The sequence below is a fragment of the Gymnoscopelus microlampas genome, assembly GCF_963454915.1.
Source record: "Gymnoscopelus microlampas genome assembly, chromosome: 16".
NCBI lineage: Eukaryota > Metazoa > Chordata > Actinopteri > Myctophiformes > Myctophidae > Gymnoscopelus > Gymnoscopelus microlampas.
In genome coordinates, this window is record NC_139953.1 from 21,129,473 (window position 1) to 21,156,608 (window position 27,136).

Here is a 27,136-nt window from a genome sequence, read left to right on the forward strand (position 1 = left end):
CATAGAACCTTTAAAGTGAAAGTGTTCAAGTGTGTCTGTGGGTTTAATAAATATTGAACAAATGAACAAATGAAAAGTATTAACAAGAGTTTGTGAGTAAATAATAACTATGTTGGATCTATCGGAAGACAGGTTAATTTTTTCCGTTTCCTGAAAAGCAAAATGTTTTGACATACAGGGTTTCACCGACAACAACGATAGGCCATGTTACTGTATGTAGGTGGACTACCTGGTGAAGTTGAGGAAGTGAACATGCCGCGTGTAGAGGAATGGCTGTGGGATTGTACTGATGTTTTTCATAAGATCCACCTGCAACACACACACACACACACACACACAGAAAAAGTATGAATTAAAGGTTATTATTCTATCTAGACTGAAACACATCACATGCATATATTGAGAACTCCAAAGGCAACGCGAGTGGACTGAGGATATTCAATAAACCGAAGGATTTAGTTATTCACTCTAGGAATCGCTCCAAACTCAAGCCAGTTAAAGATAGTTTATTGAACAACTGGGGATGCAGTTGCCAATGAGGACATATCTATAATTGTGTTTAATATATTTTCAGCTTGGCCAGGCAATGGCCACAGCCTGCTGGGATCCCCCCATCTATGTGCCAATACGTCACGTCATGGTGGAAAACCAAACTGTTCGTCCTCTAATTATTACATTAATGGAAGGTAACCGAAAGCATATGTCAGCTCCCGGTACCATAAAGGCTATGTACTGTACATATGTACATGTATATCATGTACATACCGTATGTACTATAAGCTGTGTCGTGAGCTTATAGTCGTGTGACCTTGTAGATTGACTATTTTTGGAAAGTTTCACCCCATAATAAATTCAACAAATCATGATAATTACCATGTACACATGGACTGTTTGCACTGTGCTCAAAATCATGTCTGCAACGTGATTTGGCCGTGGAATGTTTTGGCTATAGTTTGCACCTTGAGTTGATTTCCAGATTCTTCCGTTGGAGTCTGACCTCATCAATGTTTTAACTTCCAACAGAGTGGCTGGACTGGACAGAATACAATACCGCTGATCTATACACTACAGCATCTCACAATAGGCCTATTCATCCTAAGAGAACATGCATTTTCCCTGGTTACATCACACATCTTAGAAATGCCCATTTCACAAAATGTTATGACAGAGGTCTTCAACAGGGGGGGTCCGGGACCCCTAGGGGGTCCGCCAAATCTTTGTGTGATTTTTACATTAACCACATCAACCAAGCATCCCCTATTCTGAGGAGAACTTTAGCCAAAAATAGCAGATCTACAAGCGCACAACGCCTCGCGCTGCGAGGCGTTGTGCGCTTGTAGATCTGCTATTTTTTTGAAAAACATGTTTTTTGAAAAACATGTTCAGAACCCAAGATATCATTATCTGAAGATGTGCAGCTCCATCCACTCCTTGTTTAACTTAGAACTGAAAAAGGCTGTATCTCGCTTCCTAAGCACTTTTTGTTTTCTGTGAAAAAAACTGGCACTTTTCAGAATTAATTCTGAAATAATTCTGGCAATCCTGGCACTCAATGAGTTAAGTGCATGGTTAAATGTCTGGAAATACACATCAACATGAATCCAACATGATAGTGCTGTGAAACAAGTCTATGAAGCTGCCTATGAAATCTATGAAAAAATAAATATTCCATACAGTATATAATGGGGGTCCCTGCTTTATCTAGCGCTCAGCCAAGGGGGTCCTTGGCCTGAAAACGTTGAAGACCCCTGTGTTATGAGATTATTCTGTTGTTGCTTTCAGTCTTTATGAAAACAAGCTTCCTGCGTGGCTTCCCATGTTTGCATGGATAGACAGGGCCAGAAACATTTTCCTCAAGATGGGGTTCTTTGGCCAAGGATGTTCCTGTGATATTATCGGATGTGATGATGAATGTTGAAATGGCTCCTGAAGTGAAGTCCCGTTGTTGTCCTTGTACCAAAATGTGTCAAACTACACTGTGTTCCTATGCAGGTTGCCATTTTCTATGCGTCAATGCCCCTTGCTTATTCATTGTATTTGGCAACTAAAGTGATGGAAAGTATGCTGCTTAAAGAACAACCATTCTCTCCCGAACAACCACAACCAAATGCCTTCAAAAGGCGATCAAGAGACTAAAATAACGATAGCGAATCTGTAGCCAATCCCTTGTTTCCAGAGGAATAGCTTGTTGTATGACCAAAACAATTATCTGGCAATAACATCACATGATCTGCCAAGACTGCCAATATTATAATATTCAGTGAAGAAAAATAAATAATTACCAATTCGTTATGGTTATAAACACCTAATTAAAATCAGGATTGGATTAGTTCATGGCAAAAAAAAACATATTCTATCGATCTTGTGATATGAAACTATATCGTCTGGCATTTTGGATATTGAAACAGTGATATGGCATAAGTGTCGTCTTTTCCTGGTTGCAAACGCGGAAGGAGGCGCCTCCGCCCAAGTGGAGCCTACTATGTAACTCGGCTCGGCTTGTGACTGTGCAGCCGCGCCCCCATGTGACTCACGCTCTCATTGGCTCGCGCCCCCATGTGACTCGAAACTCCGTGACTGAAATATAGCAGCTGCACTACCTGTGTGCAGCCGCCAGAGTGCGCCAGAGTGCACTACTACAGTGTGGCTGAAATATAGCAGCTTACAGTCAAGCTGCGTTCGCTTCCAGCGTTCGCGCGTCTTACTTGTTTTAACCACTCTGTGAACGCTGTGAACTTGTATATCTGCTTTTTTCGAAAATGTCCTAAATTTAAATTTGATATCATTGTCACAAAACAATATTATCGTCACAATTTCTAAATCAAGGAATTTGGTCAAAACATAGTCATATTAGATCTTTTCCATATGGCCCAGACCTGGTAGGGATGAACTCTATGAGTCTGTCACTCTGCTTCCTGCTGTTGATGACCTTGGTTCAAAGTTAACCCACATGATGTACTGTATATCCCTGAGGAAAAGTGCTTCAACAGCTTGTTTCGGGTGACTTGCTGCTGTATACCTTGCGACATGAATATCAATACCTTTATTACTTCACTTCAAGGATTATGTGAAGGGTTACATTCCAAAGCTCAATTTATTGCCATTTCAGCAAAAAAAATATTCCTCATGAAAAACTGGACTTTCAACTAACATTTTGAGGATCTAGTGTGTAAAAATAATGATCTGAGACTCAGATGATCAGTTATCCTCTTTTATCCTCAGCTATCCTCTTTGAACAAATCATTTTATTTTGATGTCACACTTAGGCCTGTCACAGTTATTACATAATCGTCTAAATCGCAATTATTTTATATAATCGCAATTATTTTTGCATAATCGTCATAATCAATTCCATGTTAAAAAATATCATATATTTTCAAAAAATGTCAAAAAATGTGGAAATAGCAGATCTATAAGCTCAAAACGCGCCGCGATGCGACGCGTTTTGACCTTATAGATCGGCTATTTCCACTATTAATGTTTATTTATAAGTATAAAGTAATTAAATATGTGTTATTTGTCATATCTGCCCTGTGCAAATTTTGTTTACGAAAGCTAAAAGCCAAACAGAAATGTCATTTTTATTCATAATGTTCCATTAAGTTTCAACGACAGAAACACAATGAAATCGTTAAATCGCAATTATTTGAGTGATAATTAATCGCCAACTTAAATGTGTAATCGTCACAGCCCTGGTCACACTATCATTTTCAGAGTTTCCGCTTTTCCCCGGCGGATGTCTGTCTGCTGTGCGAATGAAACGCTTCACATTCTGTCCTCTGAAGCAACAAGCTGGATTACTCTTTAAATAGAAAACTTTTCCCCTCCTGGCCGAAATGACCGGCAAAGGCCACCGTCTGAATGTGCTGCTCTATAAACCGTGCATTGGGGCAGGCAAGCTGTTGCGTCATAGGCGGACTATTTGGACAGGAACACTAATATGTATACATGTTTATGTACACAAGTCCGTTTATCTGAGGGCCCCAGTTAGATCTGGGGCTTCACACTCCCTCCTAACTCTTCTCTATAAACTCAGTACATTTCCACTCTCTCCGCTTCCACCACTTTCACTCGGTCCTCTCTCTCCGCAAATTATAAGCTGTCAAACTTTCATTAGCGTCGTAGAATTCGACTCGCCCCTGTGGCTCTCTCTCTTAACCCTTTAAGACCAGGAACGCATATGTGTCATTTTAGATTTCTTTAGCCATTCAAAAATAGCAGATCTACAAGCTCATAGCGCGGCACCGAGTGCCGCGCTACGAGCTTGCAGATCTGCTATTTTTGAAAAATCGTGAAAATGTGTGTAAATCTTTGAATATTTATATTTTTCATAGCGAACATTTTTAACTCAAATCTTTGCTTCATGGGCAAATTAATACTGACACATTGACACAAAACATTTTGAGATGGGGTCGGCGGCCAAATACATATCATTTTGGGGGTCCTTCACATGAAAAAGTTTGAGAACCATTGACAACACATACATTTTCTTCAAAAAACAGTTAAGATTTAGAAGACATTTTGTAGAATCGGCCTCAGGGCTTAATGGGTTAAACACCATCCACTGTAAAAGCCTGAGTGTTAACTTAGCTCTGAGAGAGTACAAAATGTCAAAACAATTGTGTACAAACAACATTTCTCTCTAATGTTTTTGTCTTACTTAACAATTACTTTTTAACACCCCTTAGGCCAGACCAATTTGCCCAGAGACAACCCCCGCCCCCCCCCCCCCCTCACGGGGGTGTCTAGACCCCTAAAACACATTGGGGTGGGAGTGATTTAGGAGCGAGAAGGAAGGCCTATAGTACACACACACACCCTTCACTGTTCTGAACCAGCCCTCTCATGCTCTGTCTGGTGACCCCGCCACCCCCAACTCCCCCATTTACCAAGGGGTGGGGGGGAGGAGAGGGAACCAGAGAAGGAGGAAAGCGGAGGATAGTCTGGGATTCCAGGCATACCTGCACCCCCCCCACACCCCCAACACACCCCCAACACACACACATAACACACACACACACACACACACACACACACACACACACACACACACACACAGCCACGCCCCCCCGCCTTTCCTGAACAAACTGCCCCCACGGCGTCCTCGGGGCTCATCAAGGAGAAACGGGGGGGAAGAGTAAACCCACAGAACATTATGGCCACTGCCCCTGGCCTGGCCTGCACACACACAACTCCTACACAGTCAAATCCAAACCGTTAAATTGACCACATGAACCCTAGCCTCCCTTTTCTGGGGGGGGGGGGGGGGGGGGGGGGACATTGGTCGAAAATAGCTTGTAGTATAGAGAGCCCTAAGGGGGCCCTGGTCAACTAAGTATATAGGGTTAAAATGGTTAAAGACCCACTACCCCCCAAAATCATGTTGTCTTTCTGGAGCGTACCCATGAAAATCCTGTTAGTTTCTTGTGCTCTGCACATGCCCTAAGCATTGATACAAGTGATGCACCGATATGGACATTCTTGGCCGATACCTATGTTTAAAATAACAATTTAGCCGATAGCCGATACTGATACCGATATTTGTTTATTTAGTTTTTGGTGTTGTTATTTCCCCCTTTTGTGCCAGGGAAATAAATACATCTTCATTATAAGAAACAACTGTTCAGAAACACAACACACAATTGCCTTGATGCAAGGAAAATTAACGAGTGTCAACGAGCGTCAGCTGGACAGTAGTCTGGGAGGCATTGCGTGGAGCTTGGACAGCAGGGGCGCGGCCACTGCGTTGTGATTCAAATCAACAGCCAATGAAGAAAAGGGGGCGGGATCCACATGCAGTGGGTGTTGCATCTTAAAAGGATCGACGGGAAGCACAGCTCTCAGACCGGTAAGAGGCGTGTCCGCTCAGATTCTGAGCGTAAGTTACATCCCGCCCACAAATACCAGGGCTCTGGCCCAGAAGTTCCTCGCCGAGAGCTGGCGAAGACTTCTGGGAACTCAGATTAGCTGGACAGTGACACACCTCACCTCAGCTGTGCTGGACTGAAAGTGACTTGAGTTAGTTTTTAAAAAAAAGCCCTTGAATAGGACATGATAATGTTTACTGTGATTACGGTAAGCTTACATTTCATATTATCACAAACACTATAGAGTAAAAACTCCTGTTAACTTTAACCGATACTAATGTTGACCGATAACGGCAAATATCGGTATACCGATACGGATTTGTGGCTGATACATCGGTGCATCGCTAATTGATGCTGTAATGTGTTTTATGACAAATATCTGGCCTTCATACAGTATGCACTCACTGAATCGAGGGTTGACGCAGGGCACACTACTTAAGACAGGTTGTGACGTCACATGCCAAACACCAATCAGAGCCTCACTAAAACAACACTTTCAATTAGGGGTGTGCCGATATATCGTCCCGCGATATATCGCGATACGTTTTCGCGACGATATGTATCGTTTTGGAAAAAAAAAATATCGTTTTTGATTTTTTTTTGATTTTTTTTTTTTTTTTTTTTTTTTTTTTTTTTTTTTTTTTTTTTTACAATCATAATAATCAGGCATGCAAACGGCCCCGAAGTGAAAAGAGTGACAACATGTTTTTTTTTCGGGTCAGGTGTCATACTATTTGGATTCAAAACGGCTATTGTAGCTGAAAAGCTACAAATTTGCATGTCTGAATAATGCAAAAACAGAATTATTTGTTTGCATTTTCTTTTTTTCTCCTCCATATATTTTCATAATAAAAAAAGTGCGTATCGTATCGTATCGAAATCGTATCGAAGTTGTGAGCCAAATATCGTATCGTATCGTTTCGTGAAATTAGTGTATCGGCACACCCCTACTTTCAATCAATGAGGAAGTATTCAGGGACATTGAGTGCAACTAAAACAAGCGCTCCCCTGTAACAAACTGTTTCAGTCAATGAGCAAGTGGCTGGCTGGCTTGTTTGTTTGTTTTCATCGCGGTGCGTTTGGTATTTCTGTTTGGATGTTTTCTGTGGATGCTCGTTGGATTACAGAGTTCTGGAGGATCAAATGTATATGTGCATAGCTCCTGGAATGCTAAATGAGGCCAAAGATTTAGCAAAGAAAGAGGTACTGTTAAGCTCCTTTATGGATGTTTTGGGGTGGAGAAAAATACTTGCACATTTGACACCACACCAGGGGACATCTGGACATGGACTCAGAGTTAAATTATCACTCCAGATTTTACTGTGTACTTGGTCCAACACTGGTGAAAATTTAAACAGGGGCTAAATAGTCCACCAGAATTGGAGGTCTTTGTGTACTGTTGGCCGGGAGCTATAAAAGATGAACATTCTTTGCAAAACTGATCAATGGATAAGTTAGAACTGCTGTAACCAACTACACAATCCTTGCAACCAAAGCAATTATTCTTCATTTGCACTGGAATAATTTCGTCTCGATTCAGAGCCAATTGAAATGGCTACAGTAGGGTGTAGCTATTTGAAGACTTTGCTTGTGCTGACCAGGGCCAAACCGTTTTTGAATGTTTGCACATCCTGTGGCTTAAAGTCACAGGCGCACAAGGTTCAAGGCTGCAGCACATCCACATCCACATCTTTGGTGTGAGGGCAGAAACAGAAACCCACATAAACAAGCAAACACGCAGACAGAGATGCTGTCTCTGTCACAGAGCCCATTACACACCACATAGGCCAAAGATATGACACCTCATTAGCACAATGAACAACAAAGACACTAAGCAAATGATAAAAAAAACTCTAAAATCTGCATTGCAAACCATCGTGATCCACTTTAGCCATAACAATCATACAGCAGAATAAATGGGACAGATGGCTCAATGTGAACAGGTTCTGGAGGGATGAGGGAACGTTGTTGTTTGGAAACCCACGCAAAGGGCAGAGACTGTGGGCAAAACCCATTAACAGGCCACTGGGAGAGCTAACAGCAGGACGGTCCAATGTTGTAGTCGCCAAGCCAGAACCAGAACTAATGAGACCAGCAACTCTAAAGTTAGGCTCTCTCTCTCTCTCTCTGTGTGTCTGTGTCTGTGTCTGTGTCTGTGTGTGTGTGTGTGTGTGTGTGTGTGTGTGTGTGTGTGTGTGTGTGTGTGTGTGTGTGTGTGTGTGTGTGTGTGTGTGTGTGTGCGCGCGCGTGTGTTTTTGTGAGTCTGCCTAAGTCAACATACTCATAGAGAGAGACAAACAACACACGTGTGTGTGTGTGTGTGTGTGTGCACATGTGTGTGTATGCAAGCACACACATGCACGTATGCACGCGAGCGCGCACACACACACACACACACATAAACACACACTGGACAGGCTCGTGTGAAGCCGTTCACAGAGATGTTTTATGTCCTGGGGAAATTAATGAATCTAATAGTGTTCTGTCTTCATCGGCACAGCCAGCCTTTCAGAGTTAGTTTGATGAATGGGTAAACAAGTAGCCCGTTTCAATATTAGCATAGAATATTAGCATCTAATCAAAATCGCTCAGTAATGGTAATGCATATTTAGCATGTGCTGCTGACCATTCAAAAGGAGTTTGAATAACAATAACTTATGCCTAAAGCACGCTTTGGGCACCGAGGCCGGCGTCTGTGCTGTGGCGGATGTGGGCCATAACTGCATTACTCCCACACAGTCCACTCTCTTCCTTCACCAGCTGGATGCACACGGACCTGTTCCCTACGACAGCAAATGTGTCAGTATTAATGGGAAATGTCTGTCACAGAGGTATTACACATGCACAGCTAAATACACAGTGCTGTGTAAAAAAAAAAGGGCCTGTCAGTATACAGAGTTAAATGACAAGGCCGGGTTTTACTGTGTGGAGACACTTGCTCTGGCTGCAGAACACAGTCTCTCAGCACAAACTTAGAGCAGTGGTTCAATTTGGGGGGTCAAAGACCCCCAAATGAATATGTATTTGTCCCCGGACACACATCAGAAAATATGTTGTTGAAACTAATTTTGAAGCTATATTATCTAATTTCTCTGGGGACCCCCTGGAACCCCCTCAAGGACCCCTGAAGGACCAGTGACCACAGGGAAGCAGTGCCGAATTAACCATGCTCTCCTTTCAGCTGGAAAACAAAGTTTTATTTACCAACTTTACTAAACAATATCTGTTCCAGAAATAGTGGAAGAAATAGACAAGATGGGAGATTAAGTGTTTTAATTCCTCCGCGTTCAGAAACGCTTCGCCCGCGTTGGCATTTGCGTTGGCATTTCCACTGGCACAGGCTGGCATTTCTTTGTGTCTCTAAGGGCTGCGGTTTTTCTAAACGAAAGCAGCTCTTCCTCTGTAAAGCCTGCGCTCATGTCCTTGTGATGCACCGGGAAATAATAAAATAAAATAAAAATAAAAGGGAGATCCTCCAGCTTCTGACTTGTTCTCAGACCAAATAAAAGACAAACATGCCGCGAGTAATCCTGCCAATGTCGCCAGACAGTTAAGTACTCAAAACAACCCCCCCCCCCACTCCCTCCAGAGGGAATAGAATAATATCTGAAGGGAAAAGAAAAACTTCATTCAAACTTTGGACTTACATTTAATACTCTGAATATAATTATACTCTGAATATCAAACGTCAGTCAAATGTTAGCCTGTAGTTTAGCCCTGTTATCAGTGATTCTCAACCTTTTTATTGAACCCATTAAGACCAGGGAAAGCATCAAGTGTCATTTTAAGATGTCTTTGGCTATTCAAAAATAGCAGATCTACAAGCTCATAGCACGTAGGTCTGCTATTTTTAAAATAGATATAATTTCTGGGGGTCCTTGACATGAAAAAGTTGGAGCACCACTGATACAGCAACATACATACATTTTTAGATATGTATTTGGCCGCGGACCCCCCATCTCAAAATATTTTGTTCCAGGGACCCCCTCCCAGAAGCAAAGATTGGAGTTACACATGTTCACTTTAAAAATATATATTTGAATATTTTTCAAAAATAGCAGATCTACAAGCTCATAGCGCGGCCGCGCTTTGACCTTGTAGCTATTTTTGAATAGCCAAAGAAATCTAAAATGACACAGAGGCTTACCCGGTCTTAATGGATTAAAGGACCCCCAGTTAGCTATGCATTAGTCCATGGACCAACCATTTGATTACATTACATTGTTCCTAGCTATCAATCATTTAGCTGGGGACCCCTGGAACCCCTTCGAGGACCCTTGGGGGTCCACGAACCCCACACTGAGAACCAGTGCCTTATATAGAGGTGGCAGTAGCATCAAATGTAGATGGTGTGGAACAGACTGACAGACTGGTATTATACTGTCATTATACTTGGCAGCTGCCAAGTGTAACTGTGTACAAGTGTATGATTACGTAATGTTCCTGAAAATGAATTTGTAAAGCTGAACTAACTTTCCTCAGAGACATATCATGGGCATTATGATCAACTAAACCAGTGTTTCCCAACCTTTTTTTCCTTGGACCCTTCCTTCTTACATCTGACAAAAGGTGAGACCCACTTGTGTTTTTCAGATACGTTGACCACTTAAAGGGATATACCACTAATTTTCAACATTGAACTATGTCTTTAATACACCTTAGAGCTTACTTTTGGCTCCGCCCCCTCAGCCAAAAGTACACCTTGCGTATGTCACTGATCACATGACCTCAATCAATTATCCAGTTCTAGGCAACATAGAAGGGGGGGGGGCTTTTTTCTTATTTCCACCCAACAGTTCTAAGGTGTATTAAAGACATAGTTCAATGTTGAAAATTAGTGGTATTCTCCTTTAAGCCCTATATACTTTTGTACGACAAATAGCTAAAATAGCTGATCTACAAGCTCACACCGCGTCACAACTATTGTTTAACGATATAATGACCCAAAAAATGCCATTTGTGATTTTGTGCAACACGTTCAAAAGATTCCAAACAGACAAGGCTCACAGTGATCACCCCACGCCCCCGCAAAGGGTGACCAGACCCAGTTTGGGAAACACAGTGATCAACGATACAGTTTTACTGCAGGCTGTTTGCCTTGGTGGAACCACACGCCACTCCTACTATATTCATCTTACCTGCTCATGCTTGGTGAGGCGTGTTTTGTTGTGGATGTCTGACGACACCAGGTTGAACTGATGCTTCTCTGCCAGTATCCTTAATAAGATGACCACCGTGCGACTGCCACACTTCCCCACGCGGTTATACACCACCTGGCTAGGGAACGGCAACACCTACGATCAGCACGCACGCACACACACACACACACGCACACACCCACAAACACACACGCGCACACACACACACACACAGAGAAAGAAAGAGAAAGCAGAACAGAGTGGGATAATGAGACAGTGGAATGTGTTAAGCCAAAACAAACCACAAGTGTTATGTATCGTACTGTCGTGTGTGTGCACTGCTTTGTGTCGTGTTGTTTTTTATGCAGCAACACTGTGTGTCTGAAACCAATTACTGCACAAGGACAAAGGCGTAAAGCCTTAATATTACTGTCTGCTGTCTCTTCCATTCATGTGGGCACAGAAAGAGAGAAAACGGGAGGAAATATACGCCAGGAGTAAAATCGTGAGTGTTCATTGAATCTTTACAACAGAGATCAATCACTCTGGATTCTACTGTGTACGTCTCTCAGTTGCTTCCCATTTGGCCAATAAGACTCGACATACTGTAGTGGCCTTTGAACATACATGCACACACACGTCCACAGAGTATGGCTCACCTCCATTTAATCTTACTAGACAGATTAAATGGAAGTTCAGCAACTTTAGCCTCCAGCGAAGGTTATGCGCTATTGATAAATCGTGTTGCGCTTGCGCTTACACACACACACACACACACACACACACACACACACACACACAGCCCACCTCATTAATTAAACAACTATAGCTTAGGTATTAGTCAGGGGATTCAGAGGAAGCTAGCACATAAACTTGAGCAGTTGGAGTAATTATAGTAAATCTCTGTCTCTAAGAAGCAGAGAGAGGAGGACGGATGAGGAAACGGAGGCTGTGTACCGACATGTTTATGGGGCCGCGAGCCTAATTTTGGTATGAAGATGACAAGACAAGAATGAACTCATTTTGACAATCACCCCTAAAGACATGCTATGTACACAAAAAGGGGCCCTTTGAGAGGACGAATCCATACAAGGGTTTGCAACGAGAACGAGAGGGACAGATAATGGGAGACGGTGTCATGGTCGGCAGGAGATGGAGGGGATTAAGGAATGGGAGAAAGTGAGACAATTTAGGAAGAGATTTAAAAACACATCTTTAAAACAAGAGATCTGCTCTGATAAAGAAAGAAAAAACGATTTCCTAAGAAAAACAAACACACAAAAAACTCTCCCCTAGCCTTAAATGAACCCTATTTTGTAAATAAAACATGAGGAGAAATGCCTCGGTGGTAAATTACTGTCAGTGTTCCCGGCCTGGAATGGTGGCCGTGCTTGCTGATGTGGAATCCTGTATATAGTAATCTGGCAACACAATGGTTGCTGTCAGGAGTCTGACAGATTTGCTGGCTGGCTGGCAGGCTGACTGGCAACACATCCAAAGAGTTAGTGTGGGCTGATGCTTGACCCCTTGATAGGGCCTGACATGACCCCCAAACAATAGGGACGCCAGGTTGAAAGTGGTTAACAGGTGAATGTATTTAGCGACATTTGTTTTTGTTTGATCTTACATTTCCCCAGAAATCCTGTTTTTGATTTGTTATGTCTTTTTGAAGCTTACCTGACTTTTTTCACAGGTAAGCTTCAAAAAGACACTTACTTAAGTCTAAGTCTAAGTAAGTGTCTTTTTGAAGCTTACCTGTGAAAAAAGTCAGCTAGTTTCCTGCGCTCTGCATGTTTCCAAAGCATTACAATAATTGTAAAACTCATCTTCAGACAAGCGTTCACTGAAAACACACGGCATGCAACTAGACACACAAGGTCACACACCGACCGCGAAACACCAATTAGAGCCTCACTAAATGCAGCATTAGTGAATGAGGGAAGTATGCTATGCAGAGACACTGAGTGAAACAAAACAATCACTCCCCTATAACCTGACACCACCATGTGTTCAGTCCCAGAGGGAGGCTTGATGTTGTCGTCGCGGTACATTTGATTGTCTGTGGGTACACTGGATTTACCTAAATTCTGGAGGATCAAACTTTATGCATAATTCATAGGATATGGATTACTAAACGGGGGCAAAGATAGAGCAAAGAAAAAGGTAGTATAAAGCTCCTTCAGGGACGTTTTTGCGGATGAAACATACATTTTAATGTTCAATGATTTTACCCAAGCTCAGCGAAAAAACAAAACAGTTAAGGCCTCCGCTGGCTGTTTGCCAGAGCCAAGCAGAGAACAAGATGAGAAGAGAAAGGGATAAATAAAGAGAAGAGATGGATTTAATGCAGTGGTTCTACAAAGTGGGGCCCAGGGACCCTTCTGGGTTCCTTAAAGGGGGTTCTAAATGGACCCTTCACAGGGCTGTTAGCTCTGTTACAGAGTTATAGGGGGGTCTTTGAAATAAAAAAAAGGTTTGAGAACCACAGATGTAATGGGAGGAGGAGGAGGAGAAAGAAGGGTGCCATGTCTCAATCGGCACACGGGTCACTGCTTTATCAGGGATACACTTCCTGTCCCCCCCCCTCCCCTCCTGGAAACGCTGTAATTTACAGGAAGTCATTAGTTGATAAAGCAGCTTGGCACAGGGTGGAGAAAAAAAAACATGTTTCTGTTCAGTGGCTCCAGCTTTAAAAGGCGAGGGATGAAGAATGATTAGCTGGTGAGATCCCTGTTTAAACCCATTAAGACCGGGAACGCATCTGTGTGTGTCATTTTTAGATTTCTTTGGCTATTCAAAAATAGCAGATCTACAAGCTCATAGCGCGGCACCGAGTGCCGCGCTATGAGCTTGTAGATCTGCTATTTTTTTTTTAATCGTGAAAATTTGTGGCAAAATCTTGGATTATATATTTTTTAAAGCGAATATTTGTAAAATATTTAGTTCCAGGAACCCCCAGAAGCAAAGATTTTGAGTTTTTTTTGTCTGCCAAAAAAAAAGAAAAAAAAAGAAATATTTGCACAACTTTTCATGATTTTTCAAAAATAGCAGATCTACCAGCTCATAGCGCGGCACTCGGTGCCGCGCTATGAGCTTGTAGATCTGTTATTTTTGAATAGCCCAACTAAATCTAAAAATGACACACAGATGCGTTCCCGGTCTTAAAGAGTTAAACCAGCATGATTCAGCCGGTGTTGCTTTACAAAAGAATGATACCATTGTGGTATATAGTATATAAATTATATCGGGGTATGTTATCCCGGGGGACTCCGGAGGCATTTGCAAGGTACCGACAGGCCCGAAGGGCAGCAGCCACGGCTGTGACTGAGGCAAAGCAGCGGGTGTGGGAGGAGTTCGGAGAAGCTATATGGAGAAGGACTTTCAGGTGGCACCAAAGTGGGCTTCTGGAAAACCATCCAACACCTCAGGAGGGGAAAGTTTCTGCTGACTCCCTCCTTTTCCAGGGAGGGTGGGTCTGGTCTCGTTGGGTTTAGGTCAAGAGTTCCTCAAAGTGTTCCTTCCACCGCCCAACAACTTCCTTGTTTGAGATATTTATGTTTACTTATATCACAATTTAACATAAAACATTTATTATGTTAACCACATTAACTCTGTGTCCCTATTTTGGACACATTTTCAAAAAAATAAATAAATAGCTGATCTACAAACTCAACGCATCACCACACCATTTGTTCTAGATAAGGCATAGTTCTCTTGGCCAGCGATTCAAAATTCCCCGACGTATCATTTGCAAAGTAATCACAGACTGCTCAGTTTATCAAAATAATGAGTCTGGTGAAATACAAACGAAATGTGTGGGAGGCCATTCCCCACTGACAGGATAACAAATGACTGATTGAATAAATAAAACTTCCAACAGTCGATTGTATCCTTACCAAATAATAACCTTGGAGATGCTGAACACATAAAAAAAAACAAGAAAAACGTTCGCCTTGATGTTTTTTTGGCATCCGCGTGTGTCCAAAACCCCCGCCGGCATGGACAACACTGAAACAGCAGCCTCACAATTTGTCCTCTCGTCTTGTATAATGTGCCAGGCTCAGGTTTCTGTTGCAAACTGCCAGTATTATTTGTAAATGTCTGCCTTGAGTGTGGATTATCCCATTAAAGACCTGAGATTTCTGCAAAATGTCTTCTAAATCCAGTATTCTGAAAAAACGTATGTTTCTATGTCAGTGGTTCTCAAACTTTTTCATGTCAAGGACCCCCAAAATGATATGTATTTGGCCGCCGACCCCATCTCAAAATATTTAGTTGCAGGGACCCCCCAGATGCAAAGATTTGAGTTAAAATGTTTGCTTTAAAACAATATATATTCAAAGATTTGCAAATATTTTCAGGATTTTTCAAAAATAGCAGATCTACAAGCACTCGGTGCCGCGCTATGAGCTTGTATATCTGCTATTTTTGAATAGCCAAAGTGTAAATTAAATAATGCTTTTTAGCTCAAATCAAAAAGTGACACAGATGCGTTCCAGGTCTTAATGGGTTATGTCAATATTCAATTCATTGTGTACAAATGCATTATGTAAGAGTGCCATTATTTAGGTTTTTTTTGGGTCTCAGCTCTCCTAGTCCCAGGAGTCAAGGTACTGTTGTGGTATTTACAGCTCTGATGCCAGTGATCCTGTCTTGCAGGCAGACATCGAGCAGAGGAGTGGAAATGCACTTTGGAGGCGCTCTCACGCTCCCTACAACACTCTCTCCTTGCTCTTCTTTGATTTTTCTCAATCCTCCTTTTCTTTGAAACACCCCCCACCCTGTACTGACCATGTAACAACCCACACACAATCAGCCACACTGTTCTTTTTGTTTGTTTGTTTGTTGGTATTTAACAAATTGAACTTTAGTTCAACGTCCTTACACGCCATTCAAGGATACAGATTTAAAGGAGCACTTCACTCATTTTAAACCTTCATATAATTGATCCTCACTAATGTTCATTAAAAGATGGCACCGTTTCTGTCTACTGGTGCTGCATCTCAGAGGTGGGCTGTGGACAGTTCAGAAACCTATAGTACCTACCAATGACATCATCAGTCAGTGGTGTTTCTTTTTTACTGATACAGATAAGATAAGATGTGGCATTTTGCCATTACATATTGAAACAGGAAAATTTAGGGGCATAGCTGAGGAGGATAGAATATGTGAATACTGTGAATGAAATCCATTTTATTTTATTTTGTCCTTTGTATAATGATCTGAGAGATATATTGTTTTAAAAAAATCCACACCCCTGACCTAAACCTGATAGATTATGAGAATGGTGCTTTAATTGAATTTCTTTAAGTTTTTGCATTTTCAGAATATCTTTATAAAGCGTGGGATAGGAAGAGAAGGGTTTCTTATAATAGATGAATTTTCATAAATATTTATGTGCAGGTATATATGAATGTATGCACTGTATGCGGCTTGTTTAAAATCAGGCCGGATTATGAGTTGCTGGTTGGGTATTCAATGGAATGTTTATTTTGTTTTTGTTTTAACATGTATGTGTCTGATAATCCCATGTGGGATGGGTCAAGAAATTGTCCAGACACGGAAATAAAACATTCATTCATTCGATACAAGAACAATGCCTTCTATTTCAGCGTGCTAACTTTCCAGGAAGACAAAGGCTATAGTTTCCATTGGCTTGGGTTCCCCAACGATGATGTCATGTCATGGGCCAAAGCTGTATTATACAGTTATGAAGATAAGGTTGAAAATGGGTCTGTGCTGGGGGGCCCCCTCCTTTTTCCCCCCTCTACAACAGATCTCGGTTAAATATCCAATCTACAAGCTCACTCGTAGAGCTTGTAGATCTGCTATTCTTGCCAAATATGTTGGCTGATTATGACACGTGTAGAATAAGGACACTAGGGTTCATGTGTTTAGCCCGTTCAATCTGGGAACGCATCTGTGTCATTTTAGATTTATTTGGCTATTCAAAAATGGCAGATATACAAGCTCGTAGCGCGGCACCGAGTGCCGCGCTACGAGCTTGTAGATCTGCTATTTTTGAAAAATCTGAAACATTTGTGCAAATCTTTCAATATATATTTTTAAAGCGAACATTTGTGAAATATTTCCAGGAGCAAAGATTTGAGTTACAAATATATATTTTTTTATTTCTTTCCTTCTTTCTTTCTTTCTTTTATAAGATTTGCACAAAAATGTTAAAGATTTTTCACAAAATAGCAGATCTACAAGCTCGCTACGAGCTTGTAGATCTGCTATTTTTGAATAGCCAAAGTATAAAATAATGGTTGTGGCTCAAATCTAAAAATGACACAAATGCCTTCCCGTATTGAATGGCTCACGAACATCATCAATCATCACCGTTGAGACTGAGCAGAATTGAGTTGGTTGTTTGTTTACCCCCTTTTTATGTGGTTCGTCTGCAGTCCGTAAACCTTCTAAACGGCGAGTTTGTGAATGTGTCCGAATCTGCCAAACAACGGGCCCCATCACACACACACACACACACACACACATAAACACACACCCTCCTCATCCTCCTCCCTTCCATTGTACTGTAATTCCTGGAAGAGCCCGGCGATCCGCTGTCCCGCATGCCGCTAACATGTGCTCTTCCTTTTGGAAAGGTTCCTCTGCTGTTTTCACTTAGCCTTCAGCTCTGAGTTCATCTCTCTCTCTCTCTCTCTGTGTTGTCACCGAGAGGCTCGTCCCACGCTATAAGCGGAGAGCGAGAATGTCGAGGTTTCACTCAGGGGCAGGCAGGACATTCTCAACACTTCCTGTTATTAACCCTTTAAGAACGCATTTGTGTCAATTTATAGATTTCTGTGGGCTATTCAAAAAATAGCAGATATACAAGCTGTGCCGCGCTACGAGCTTGTAGATCTGCTATTTATTTTTTTTATCGTGTGTGCAAATCTTTAGTTTAAATATATATATGTATACTTTTGTAAAGCGAAAGTTTTTAACTCAAATCTTTGCTTCTTTTTCAAATGTCTTCTAAATCCTAACAGGTTTTTTTTCCTAAAGTTTTATTTTATTTTATTTATTTATTTTTTACTTATGTTGCTATATTATCAATGGTTTTCAAACTTTTTTCACTCCCCAAAATAATATGTATTTGTCCACGGACCCCCTCCCATCTAAAGATATTTTGTTCCAGGGACCCCCAGTAGCAAAGATTTGAGTTAAAACTGTATATGAAAGATTTGCACAAATGTTCACGATTTTTCTAAAAAATAGCAGATCTACAAGCTCATATGAGCTTGTATTATCTGCTATTTTTGAATAGCCAAAAGACATCTTAAAATGACACACAGATGCGTTCCCTTCCCGGCCTTAAAGGGTTAATGACCCATCTATTCATCTCTACTCCTCCCACAGAGAGAGACAGAGAGAAGTGGTCCTTGAAACCTTGAAAGAGGTTTTCAAGGAGAAGGGACAGATTAATAAAGTGCTCTATAGATGAGCAATCGACTACTCTGACAAAGCTGTGGCTTATAGTATCGATAAAGGAAGAATTTTGAGAAATAAAAATGGAAATTGCGAGAAACAAAATATGCTCACACACCTTTGACAAGTGTTTCAGGAGTGTAAAAAATGCTAATAAGGACATTCTTAGTCATGCTCGCTAACATATAATGACTCATGACTCTATTCTGAGAGCTGTTTGGTTTTTCCCATCCGCTTTCATTTAAAGTAGCTCACCCAAAAAAGGAAAATTCTGTCATTATCAACTAACCCTCTCATGGCATGGAGTTGAAACACAAACCATAAATGTGTGAGGTAACCGTATGATTTTTAAGTTGTTTCAGAGTCGCTTTGCTGGCAAACTCCTTGTATCTGCACTGTGGCTCAGGGGGTGGAGTGGTCGCCTAGGAAGCGTTAAGGTTCCCGGTTCGATCCCCAGGTCCTCCTGGCTACTGTATGTGTTTAAGTGACCTTAGTGCAAGACACTTAACCCATTCAATCCAGTCATTTTAGATATCTTTGACTATTCAAAAATAGCAGAGAACATCTGTAACTCAAATCTTTGCTTCAGGGGGGTCCCTGGAACAAAAATATTTTGAGATGGGGGTCCGCGACCAAATACAATGGGAGGTCCTTTGACATGAAACAGTTTGAGAACCACTGATATTATAGCAATATAGAGCGTGCCAAAATTCCTGAAAGGGGCGTCAACAAGTGTCTTTTGGTAGCGGCGGACATCTTTGAGGGGTAAAAACCAGGTTGACTTAACATTGCCCAATGCCACGCCCAATGCCAACGCCCCCCGTGGTGACGACGCGTTGGCACGCTCAATACGGTTTTCAGAAAACTGTTACGATTTAGAAGACATTTATAGATGTGTTCCCGGATTGAATTATGGGTTAAAGGGATATTTCACTTTCAAAAATATTTTGGGTCATTTTATCGTCCACTCACGCTTTAGTGAGCCCCCCGGACAGTTTTTAATTGGCTTGATTCAGTATTTAGATATTTGATATTCATTTGATCAGACACGCCCCCTTCCTATACAAACCCATTATAACTTTTTAACATGATAGATTCATCATAAACACCCGTCCTTGGTTCTGGTGACTCATCCTGCCCTCTTAATACTTAAAAAAAAAAGAGTGAAATATCCCTTTAAGTGACCTTGAGCAAGACACTTAACCTGGCTGCAACTGCTCCCTATGAGCAGGTTGATGCCTTGCTTGCATGCTTTCCTCCACCATCAGTGCGTGAATGGGTGAATGTAATAATGCACATTGTTATAGCGCTTCAGAGAAAGACGCTACATAAAATGCACCATTTACCACCGAGTGTGGATAAAGAAACCTCTGTGTTTCACGAGGATTAGATTATGACAGAACTGTCATTTTTGCGTGAGCTATTCCTTTAAGATTGAGCCCTTTGCTTTCAAAGTAAAATCCCCTCGCATGAAACCAGAGCTCTACTGCTTTAAGTGAATGTTATAATAAAGCCAACCTCTGTCAAAAAGAATATCCCATCAGTCTTATTGGGACATCAGAGGATTGGGATAATGAGAGGTGCAGTGGATCAGAATCAACTTTTTGATGTCGCGCTTGTAGCAAACATGGCCTGTATAATCGGAATGAGATAACGAGAGGTGCCGTCGATGTAGTCTGCGTTTATAGTATAGCATAGTCAAGTAGTCTGCGTCTAATGAGCACAAGGGAATAAGCTACAGTAGCAAACCCAGGATACCGTGGTTACTAATGGTACCATGTTCAAAAGCCAGAATGAAAAGAGAGAGGAGTTTCTCATGCATGTAATTAGATAACGCACTCCTGACAAACAACAGATTGTATTTGGGTTAACCCATTGAGACCTGAAGCCGATTCTGCATGTCTCCTAAATCTCAACAGTATTCTGAAAAACGTATGTTTCTGTATCAGTGGTGCTCAAACTTTTTCATGTCAAGGACCCCCAAAATGATATGTATTTGGCCGCAGACCCCCATCAAAATATTTTGTTCCAGGGACCTCCCAGAAGCAAAGATTTGAGTTAAAAATGTTCGCTTTAAAAATATATATATTCAAAGATTTGCACACATTTTCACGAATTTTCAAAAATAGCAGATCTACAAGCTCGTAGCGCAGCACTCGGTGCCGCGCTATGAGCTTGTATATCTGCTATTTTTGAATAGCCCAAAGTGTAAAATAATGCTTTCTTAGCTCAAATCTAAAAATGACACAGTTCCAGGTCTCAATGGGTTAAAGACCTACATGAGAAGCCAGATAAACTTCTTGATCTTGAGAGAGAATTATACTTTTTTTTTTTTGCTCCTTATGGCTGGCTTATGGGACTTTGACTGTTGTGTTGTGACTGCAAAAAAAAACATTAGGATCACGCTTTTCAAAGTCAGAATAAGCACTCGAGCTACTGTGTTTGAATCATGATGTAAATATTCAGGATTGATTGCGTTCTGAACAGTCGCGGCGCCAGGATTTTCTCTCTCTGCCGGTGCTAAGGGGGAGCTAGGTCAATACGCAGGGGTGAAGAGCACTACTTAATAGGGAACAGCATGTTTTAGTCAATACAAAGTAAGCCACAATTGTAGTGATAAATTGATGTTCTTTTGCCAACGAAGTTTCAAAGTTTTTGCTATAATGTATGGCCAGTGAATCATATCGCAGAGACAGAAACAGCAACTTATTTAATGTTGTGTTTCATAGCTAATATAAGATGCATCATTAACCCATTAAGACCTGGAACTGTGTCATTTTTAGATTTGAGCTAAGAAAGCATTATTTTACACTTTGGGCTGTTCAAAAATAGCAGATATACAAGCTCATAGCGCGGCACCGAGTGCCGCGCTACGAGCTTGTAGATCTGCTATTTTTGAAAAATCGTGAAAATGTGCGCAAATCTTTGAATATATATATTTTTAAAGCGAACATTTTTAACTCAAATCTTTGCTTCTGGGGGTCCCTGGAACAACATATTTTGATGGGGGTCCGCGGCCAAATACATATCATTTTGTGGGTCCTTGACATGAAAAAGATTGAGCACCACTGATATAGAAACATAGGTTTTTCAGAAAACTGTTGAGATTTAGGAGACATGTAGAATCGTCTTCAGGTCTCAATGGGTTAAAACATAGTCTGCGGCCTTCGGCTGCCCGGCCAGGTGGAGACAATATCACATATAGGTCACTACCCAACGTGGGCAGAGCCCTCAAAAGGTGAAAGACTTCAGCACTGGACAGCTCCAGGTGCAACTACACACACTGCCCATAATATTCCCCATAATGCCTGGGAAAATTCATATGTATTTAACTAATGACATTGCGAAGTAGAAAGCGCAGTCTTTTTGCAATAGGATACTCTAATTATTGGTGATCATCATACCATCTGCGACTGATTGCAAATTTTTGTTTCTGGATGCTGCCCGGGAACAGGGAGCTGGTGTCATTCAACTGGTGGCTGGCTTAAATCAGAGATTGGTGTAGGAATGTGTGGTGCAATGGTAACTAACGGTGGAGCATCCAACCAACGGCTCTGGTGCCATGGCAATGACAGAAAATGTGCAAGTGTTGTTGTGACTGTGCTGACTAGCTCCAGCTTAGCCCTGGTGTAAAGCCAGCCATTATTCTGACACAGGCAAGCTGCTATGCTCTATTCTGTCTTGAATTGGGGATGATGGAGACTATTAGTGGGTTTTCTTTTGTGTAGCAAGTGCCATAAAATCTAGCTTAAAAGGCTTGGTTCAATGGGACCGATTCTAACCCATTAAAGGCCTGAAGCCGATTCTACAAATGCCTTCTAAATCCCAACAGTATTCTGAAAAAAAAACGTATGTTTCTATATGAGTGGTTCTCGATCTTTTTCATGTCAAGGACCCCCAAAATTATATGAATTTGGCCGCCGACCCCCATCTCAAAATATTTTGTTCCAGGGACCCCCCCGGAAGCAAATATTTTAGTTAAAAATGTTCCCTTTAAAAATATATATATTCAAAGATTTGCACACATTTTCGCGATTTTTCTAAAATAGCAGATCTACAAGCTCGTAGCGCGGCACTCGGTGCCGCGCTATGAGCTTGTATATCTGCTATTTTTGAATAGCCAAAGTGTAAAATAATGCTTTTTTTTATAGCTCAAATCAAAAAGTGACACAGATGCGTTCCGGGTCTTAATGGGCTAAGTGAGGTGCTATGGCTTCTATTAGACGCTTTGGAAAAACAGCCCTCACTCCCATTGCAAACGAAAACTATTATGATTCAGGGTCAGGGAATCTCGTCACTTCTCCAGAGCGGTCCAATCAGCCACAGGGCTCTGGTTCATGCCGATAACGCCTCACCTCAGATTCAGCTTGGGTAAGCAGCCAACACCAAAACAGGCCTCTCCAAGTAAACACACACAACACACAAACAATGGGCCAGATGTGAGCAGAACATAATCTGAAGAGCCGCTCGCGTCCACACATGAGCGGAGCAGTAAATAACAACGGCCTTCTAACTCAACAGAAAAACCCAGTGCTATCAGGGTGTCCCGCAAGTATATACAAGGTCCAGCTGGGTGGAAAATAGTAGCCAGCCGGAGATCTGGGGAGACGCCAGGGCAGTATAAATGGTGGGATTGGGGATCTTCCATAATGGCTCGAATGGTTTATCATACAATTTGTGGCGGCATTCTTTAAATTTGCGGCCAATCAGAACACATTTTTTTCCTGACCATATTTGCTGATCATTTAGCAGCTTATGAAAGGCCTCTATTTCTTTAAATTAGGACTTACCTGCTAGGGCAAATACTTGCAATACTAAAACCTTTAGCAATAAGAAATGAATGTAAAGCCCCATTTCCATTTCAGTTCTCATTATCCTTCTATACATTCACAAAAACCTTTGCATGTGAGTGAGTGAGTGAGTGAGAGTGTCCCCCACGTATCTCAAGGACCTACTGACCAATCGACTTCAAATTCAGCATGCATATCACCACGGACCAAATTGTGATAAGAGTGGGAAGTCGGTCGTATCGGCAGTTGTCAAAAAAAATATTGATAAATCCCCTGATGTCATCAATATAGTTCTGACATCAAAGACTCGCCTGGGCTCCACAATTGGGCATGGCTGACACGGAACTCCATATATGGGCATAAAAAGGGACACAGACAGACAAACGGGTACAAAAGGGTGGTTCATGCACTAACCAGAAACAGTGTTCAACCAGAAAACACAGTGTCTTTGAACTCTACTGTAGCCAAGTATGACTGACATGACACATGCAACATTAACATTACAAATATAAGCTTTGACATGAAAAATGGATCAGCTATAACTCGACGATGAACATTAATGTAAAGGACAAGCTTGAATCCGTTAAAAGTACAAAATATGGTATAGACCCAACCTTAACATAACGTTTTACCCAAAAGTTATTTTTTTTTTTTTTTCTTTTTCGTATTACATGTATTCAGATGACTTAGACGCTAAATACCCATTGCCTGGGGTGACAACATACTTTGCCCATACCCAAAGGCTCAATAAAGAGGCAGGCATCTGTAAAGAAGTGTTTTTTTTTTTAATGTATATCTGTATGTATGTACAAGTATGTGAATCTGTACTATGCGTGGGGATACCTTGCTTGATTTAATATCTATGTTATATACTTTTTATTTTTGTACACTTTACTGCTTGTTTTTTATTTCTATGTATATCTCTCAACGAAAGGACTGAAGTTACTTCAAATAAGGATCCCTCTCATTTCATCTGGACTGAATAGCCCTTAACATGAGAATGTTAACGTTGCCAGAAATGTACTAATTTAATGTATATGTGATGCCCAACATGACCTAACCTGCTCTAAGAAAAAGAAAATAAAAAGAAAGTTTAAAAAAATAAAATAAAGAGGCAGGCATATATATATATACTAGAGTTTCGGGGGGCTACGCCCCCCCTCAACCCCAGCCGCGCACGGGGCCCAGCGTGGCCGCGTGTATATTAGGGGACCCAAATCGCCGGAGTAAAACTGTGGAAAAGTTAAAAAAAAAAAAAAAAAAAATTGAAAAAAATATATTTTTGATGTTTGAGGGGGACCCCCGCGGACCCCCTGCTGGTCGACGGACCCCCTGTGGAGTGTTGGGACGCGCGGGGACCCCCCTGGAACATGGCGGACCATTTCGGTGTTGTTGTTTTTTTCATGAAGGTGGTTGCTTGTTGCTGGCGCTGGCTGTGCAAACCTGGCAGCCCAGCGCATGCTGCCGCACGTTACACCAGAAATGGTGCCTGGAGAAAATGGTGACCAAAAAAAAAGTTTGGAAAAAAAGGAAAAACCCCCCGCAGCGGCTGGCTGCTGTTGTGGTGATGAGGTCGTGCGCACGGTAAACGGTACGAAGCTGCCTCCCCTTCCGTTTTGTCCGACATTTGGTGAGTAGAATTAATTATGTTGCGCGGTGGAAAAGGTGTAGTGAGCAGTGAGATGTCCCCTACGCGAGGCGTAAATTCAGCGCGGCCGCCGTGGCGAGTCAGTTGGCGACATGTGGTCTGGCGGTGCGTTGTTTATTCGATAACAGAGCTGTGGGGTGTCGACACCGAGGGTGCGGAAGTCGGTCGCCATTTATATAGTTAGATAATGTCTATCAACAGATGTGTCATAAATATGTAGTGTGATTATTGTGTCTCACCGGGACGAAGCAAAAGGTTGTGCAAATAAAGTCGAGTGTCTGACAAGCGCACCCACTGTATCAAGCAGTGAGTAGTAACAGTTGATCTTTCATTTACATGAGGTAGGCGCTGTTCCATTGACTCCGTACATCAATAGGTCAGGATGCATCTCAGAAAAAAGGCAGTACAAAAGTAGTCGGCTGGAAATGATATCATAACCACTGTCAACCGTGGCGTCCCTATTTTGGGTATGCCATTATAGATGACATTTTTTTATAGATGACAGAAGCAAATATTTGAGTTAAAAATGTTCGCTTTAAAAATATATAATATATTCAAAGATTTGCACACATTTTCACGATTTTTCTAAAATAGCAGATCTACAAGCTCATAGCGCGGCACTCGGTGCCGCGCTATGAGCTTGTAGATCTGCTATTTTTGAATAGCCAAAGTGCAAAAAATCTCACAAAATATCAATCTACCTACTGTATCTACGCTATTCTTCATACATCAAAGTATACCGGGCTTAAGTGGTTAATATCTATCCAACCGGCGGCGGTTGCTTGTGGAACACCCTGTGCTCGGTTTTTTCGCCTTTTATCAATATGGCAGAAAAGGAAAATGTGGCAAAAAGCTTTGAGCATCAACGTGCTATAATTACTACACGATGCTATAATAAGCGCTTTGGCCAGACACATTCCAAGACAGCCATGAAAAAAAAGTGTGAGATAGGTGTGAGAATGAGGGTGATTATTAACCATATTCACACGCTGGATCATTTTGCTCTTATGTCATATTCTGGGGGGGGGGGGGGTTGTAAACATGTCAATTAACCCATTGATACCTGGAACGCATCTGTGTCACTTTAGATATCTTTGGCTATTCAAAAATAGCAGATATACAAGCTCATAGCGCGGCACCGAGTGCCGCGCTATGAGCTTGTAGATCTGCTATTTTTGAAAAATCATGAAAATTATTTTTTTATATTTTTTTCCGATTTTTTTTTTAGGATTTAGTTTTTTTTAGACGCGGCCTCAGGTCTTAATGGGTTAAATAAGGGCGGGAGAGACAGATAGTGGTGGGTCAAAGAAAGGCGGACTGACGGAGAAGTGCCCGGCAGAAAGAGAGAGAAAGGAGGCATAGAGGAAGGATGCAGCTCATGGACATGCAGCTGGATGAAAACAAGGCCCCTGTGTCAGGAGGGCTCCGCGTGTGTGTGTGTGTGTACGTGTGTGTGTGTAGTGTGTGCATGCGTTCAAAGCATTACTGTAGCACCGAGGCGCGGGGGTCTATTTAGTATTTAGAGCGAGTTCATACACAGATCCTTCATACAGAACTAACTGTTATGCTTGACGTACACGTAGGTGCGTGGCGGTGTCGCGTACGGAAATGTAGCAGATATACAAGCGTGTGAGCTTATAGATCCGCTATTTTTTTGGTGTGCTACAGTGGCGCCCAACTATAGTATAACAGGGCTTTTATCCCTAGCCTGGACTATACACTGACCTGGCTCCCATATACACATGGCACAACATCAGAGAGAGGTTAGAGGGCGCTAGAAGAAGGAAGAAGGGAGGCAGAGGGGTCAAAAAAAAGAAAGCGGAGATAGGGAGATGGCAAGACAGAGAGACAGAGAGAGACAGAGAGAGAGAGAGAGAGAGAGAGAGAGAGAGAGAGAGTTAGAGACTCACCTTTGGCACTGGAGGTCCGTGGTCATCAAGAAATGTAGATTCACCTGCAATGACAAAAGGAAGCAAAGCATTCAGGATTCTCAGTGCAAGTATTTTAACCCATTAAGACCTGAGGCAGCGTCTAAAAAAAATCAAAATCCTAACAATTTTTCGGAAAAAAATATTTTAAAAAAAATGTCACGATTTTTCAAAAATAGCAGATCTACAAGCTCGTAGCGCGGCACTCGGTGCCGCGCTACGAGCTTGTATATCTGCTATTTTTGAATAGCCAAAGACATCTAAAGTGACACAGATGCGTTCCAGGTATCAATGGGTTAACCACTTTAACCCCCGTGTCCCAATTGTGGGA

General features: G+C 41.8%; 1 protein-coding gene across 2 annotated transcripts in view; it reads right to left on the reverse strand.

The window, feature by feature from the left end:
- The window catches only part of usta (uronyl 2-sulfotransferase a), a 105,612-nt gene that overhangs the window by 26,167 nt on the left and 52,309 nt on the right, over positions 1-27,136 (reverse strand). For both annotated transcript variants that reach the window (XM_084083294.1, XM_084083293.1), the window contains 3 exons: positions 26,788-26,831; positions 11,006-11,161; positions 230-309 (listed from right to left, as the gene is read on the reverse strand). In XM_084083294.1, the coding sequence (XP_083939420.1) occupies positions 230-309; positions 11,006-11,161; positions 26,788-26,831 (280 nt within the window). The remainder of the gene's footprint in view (positions 1-229; positions 310-11,005; positions 11,162-26,787; positions 26,832-27,136) is intronic.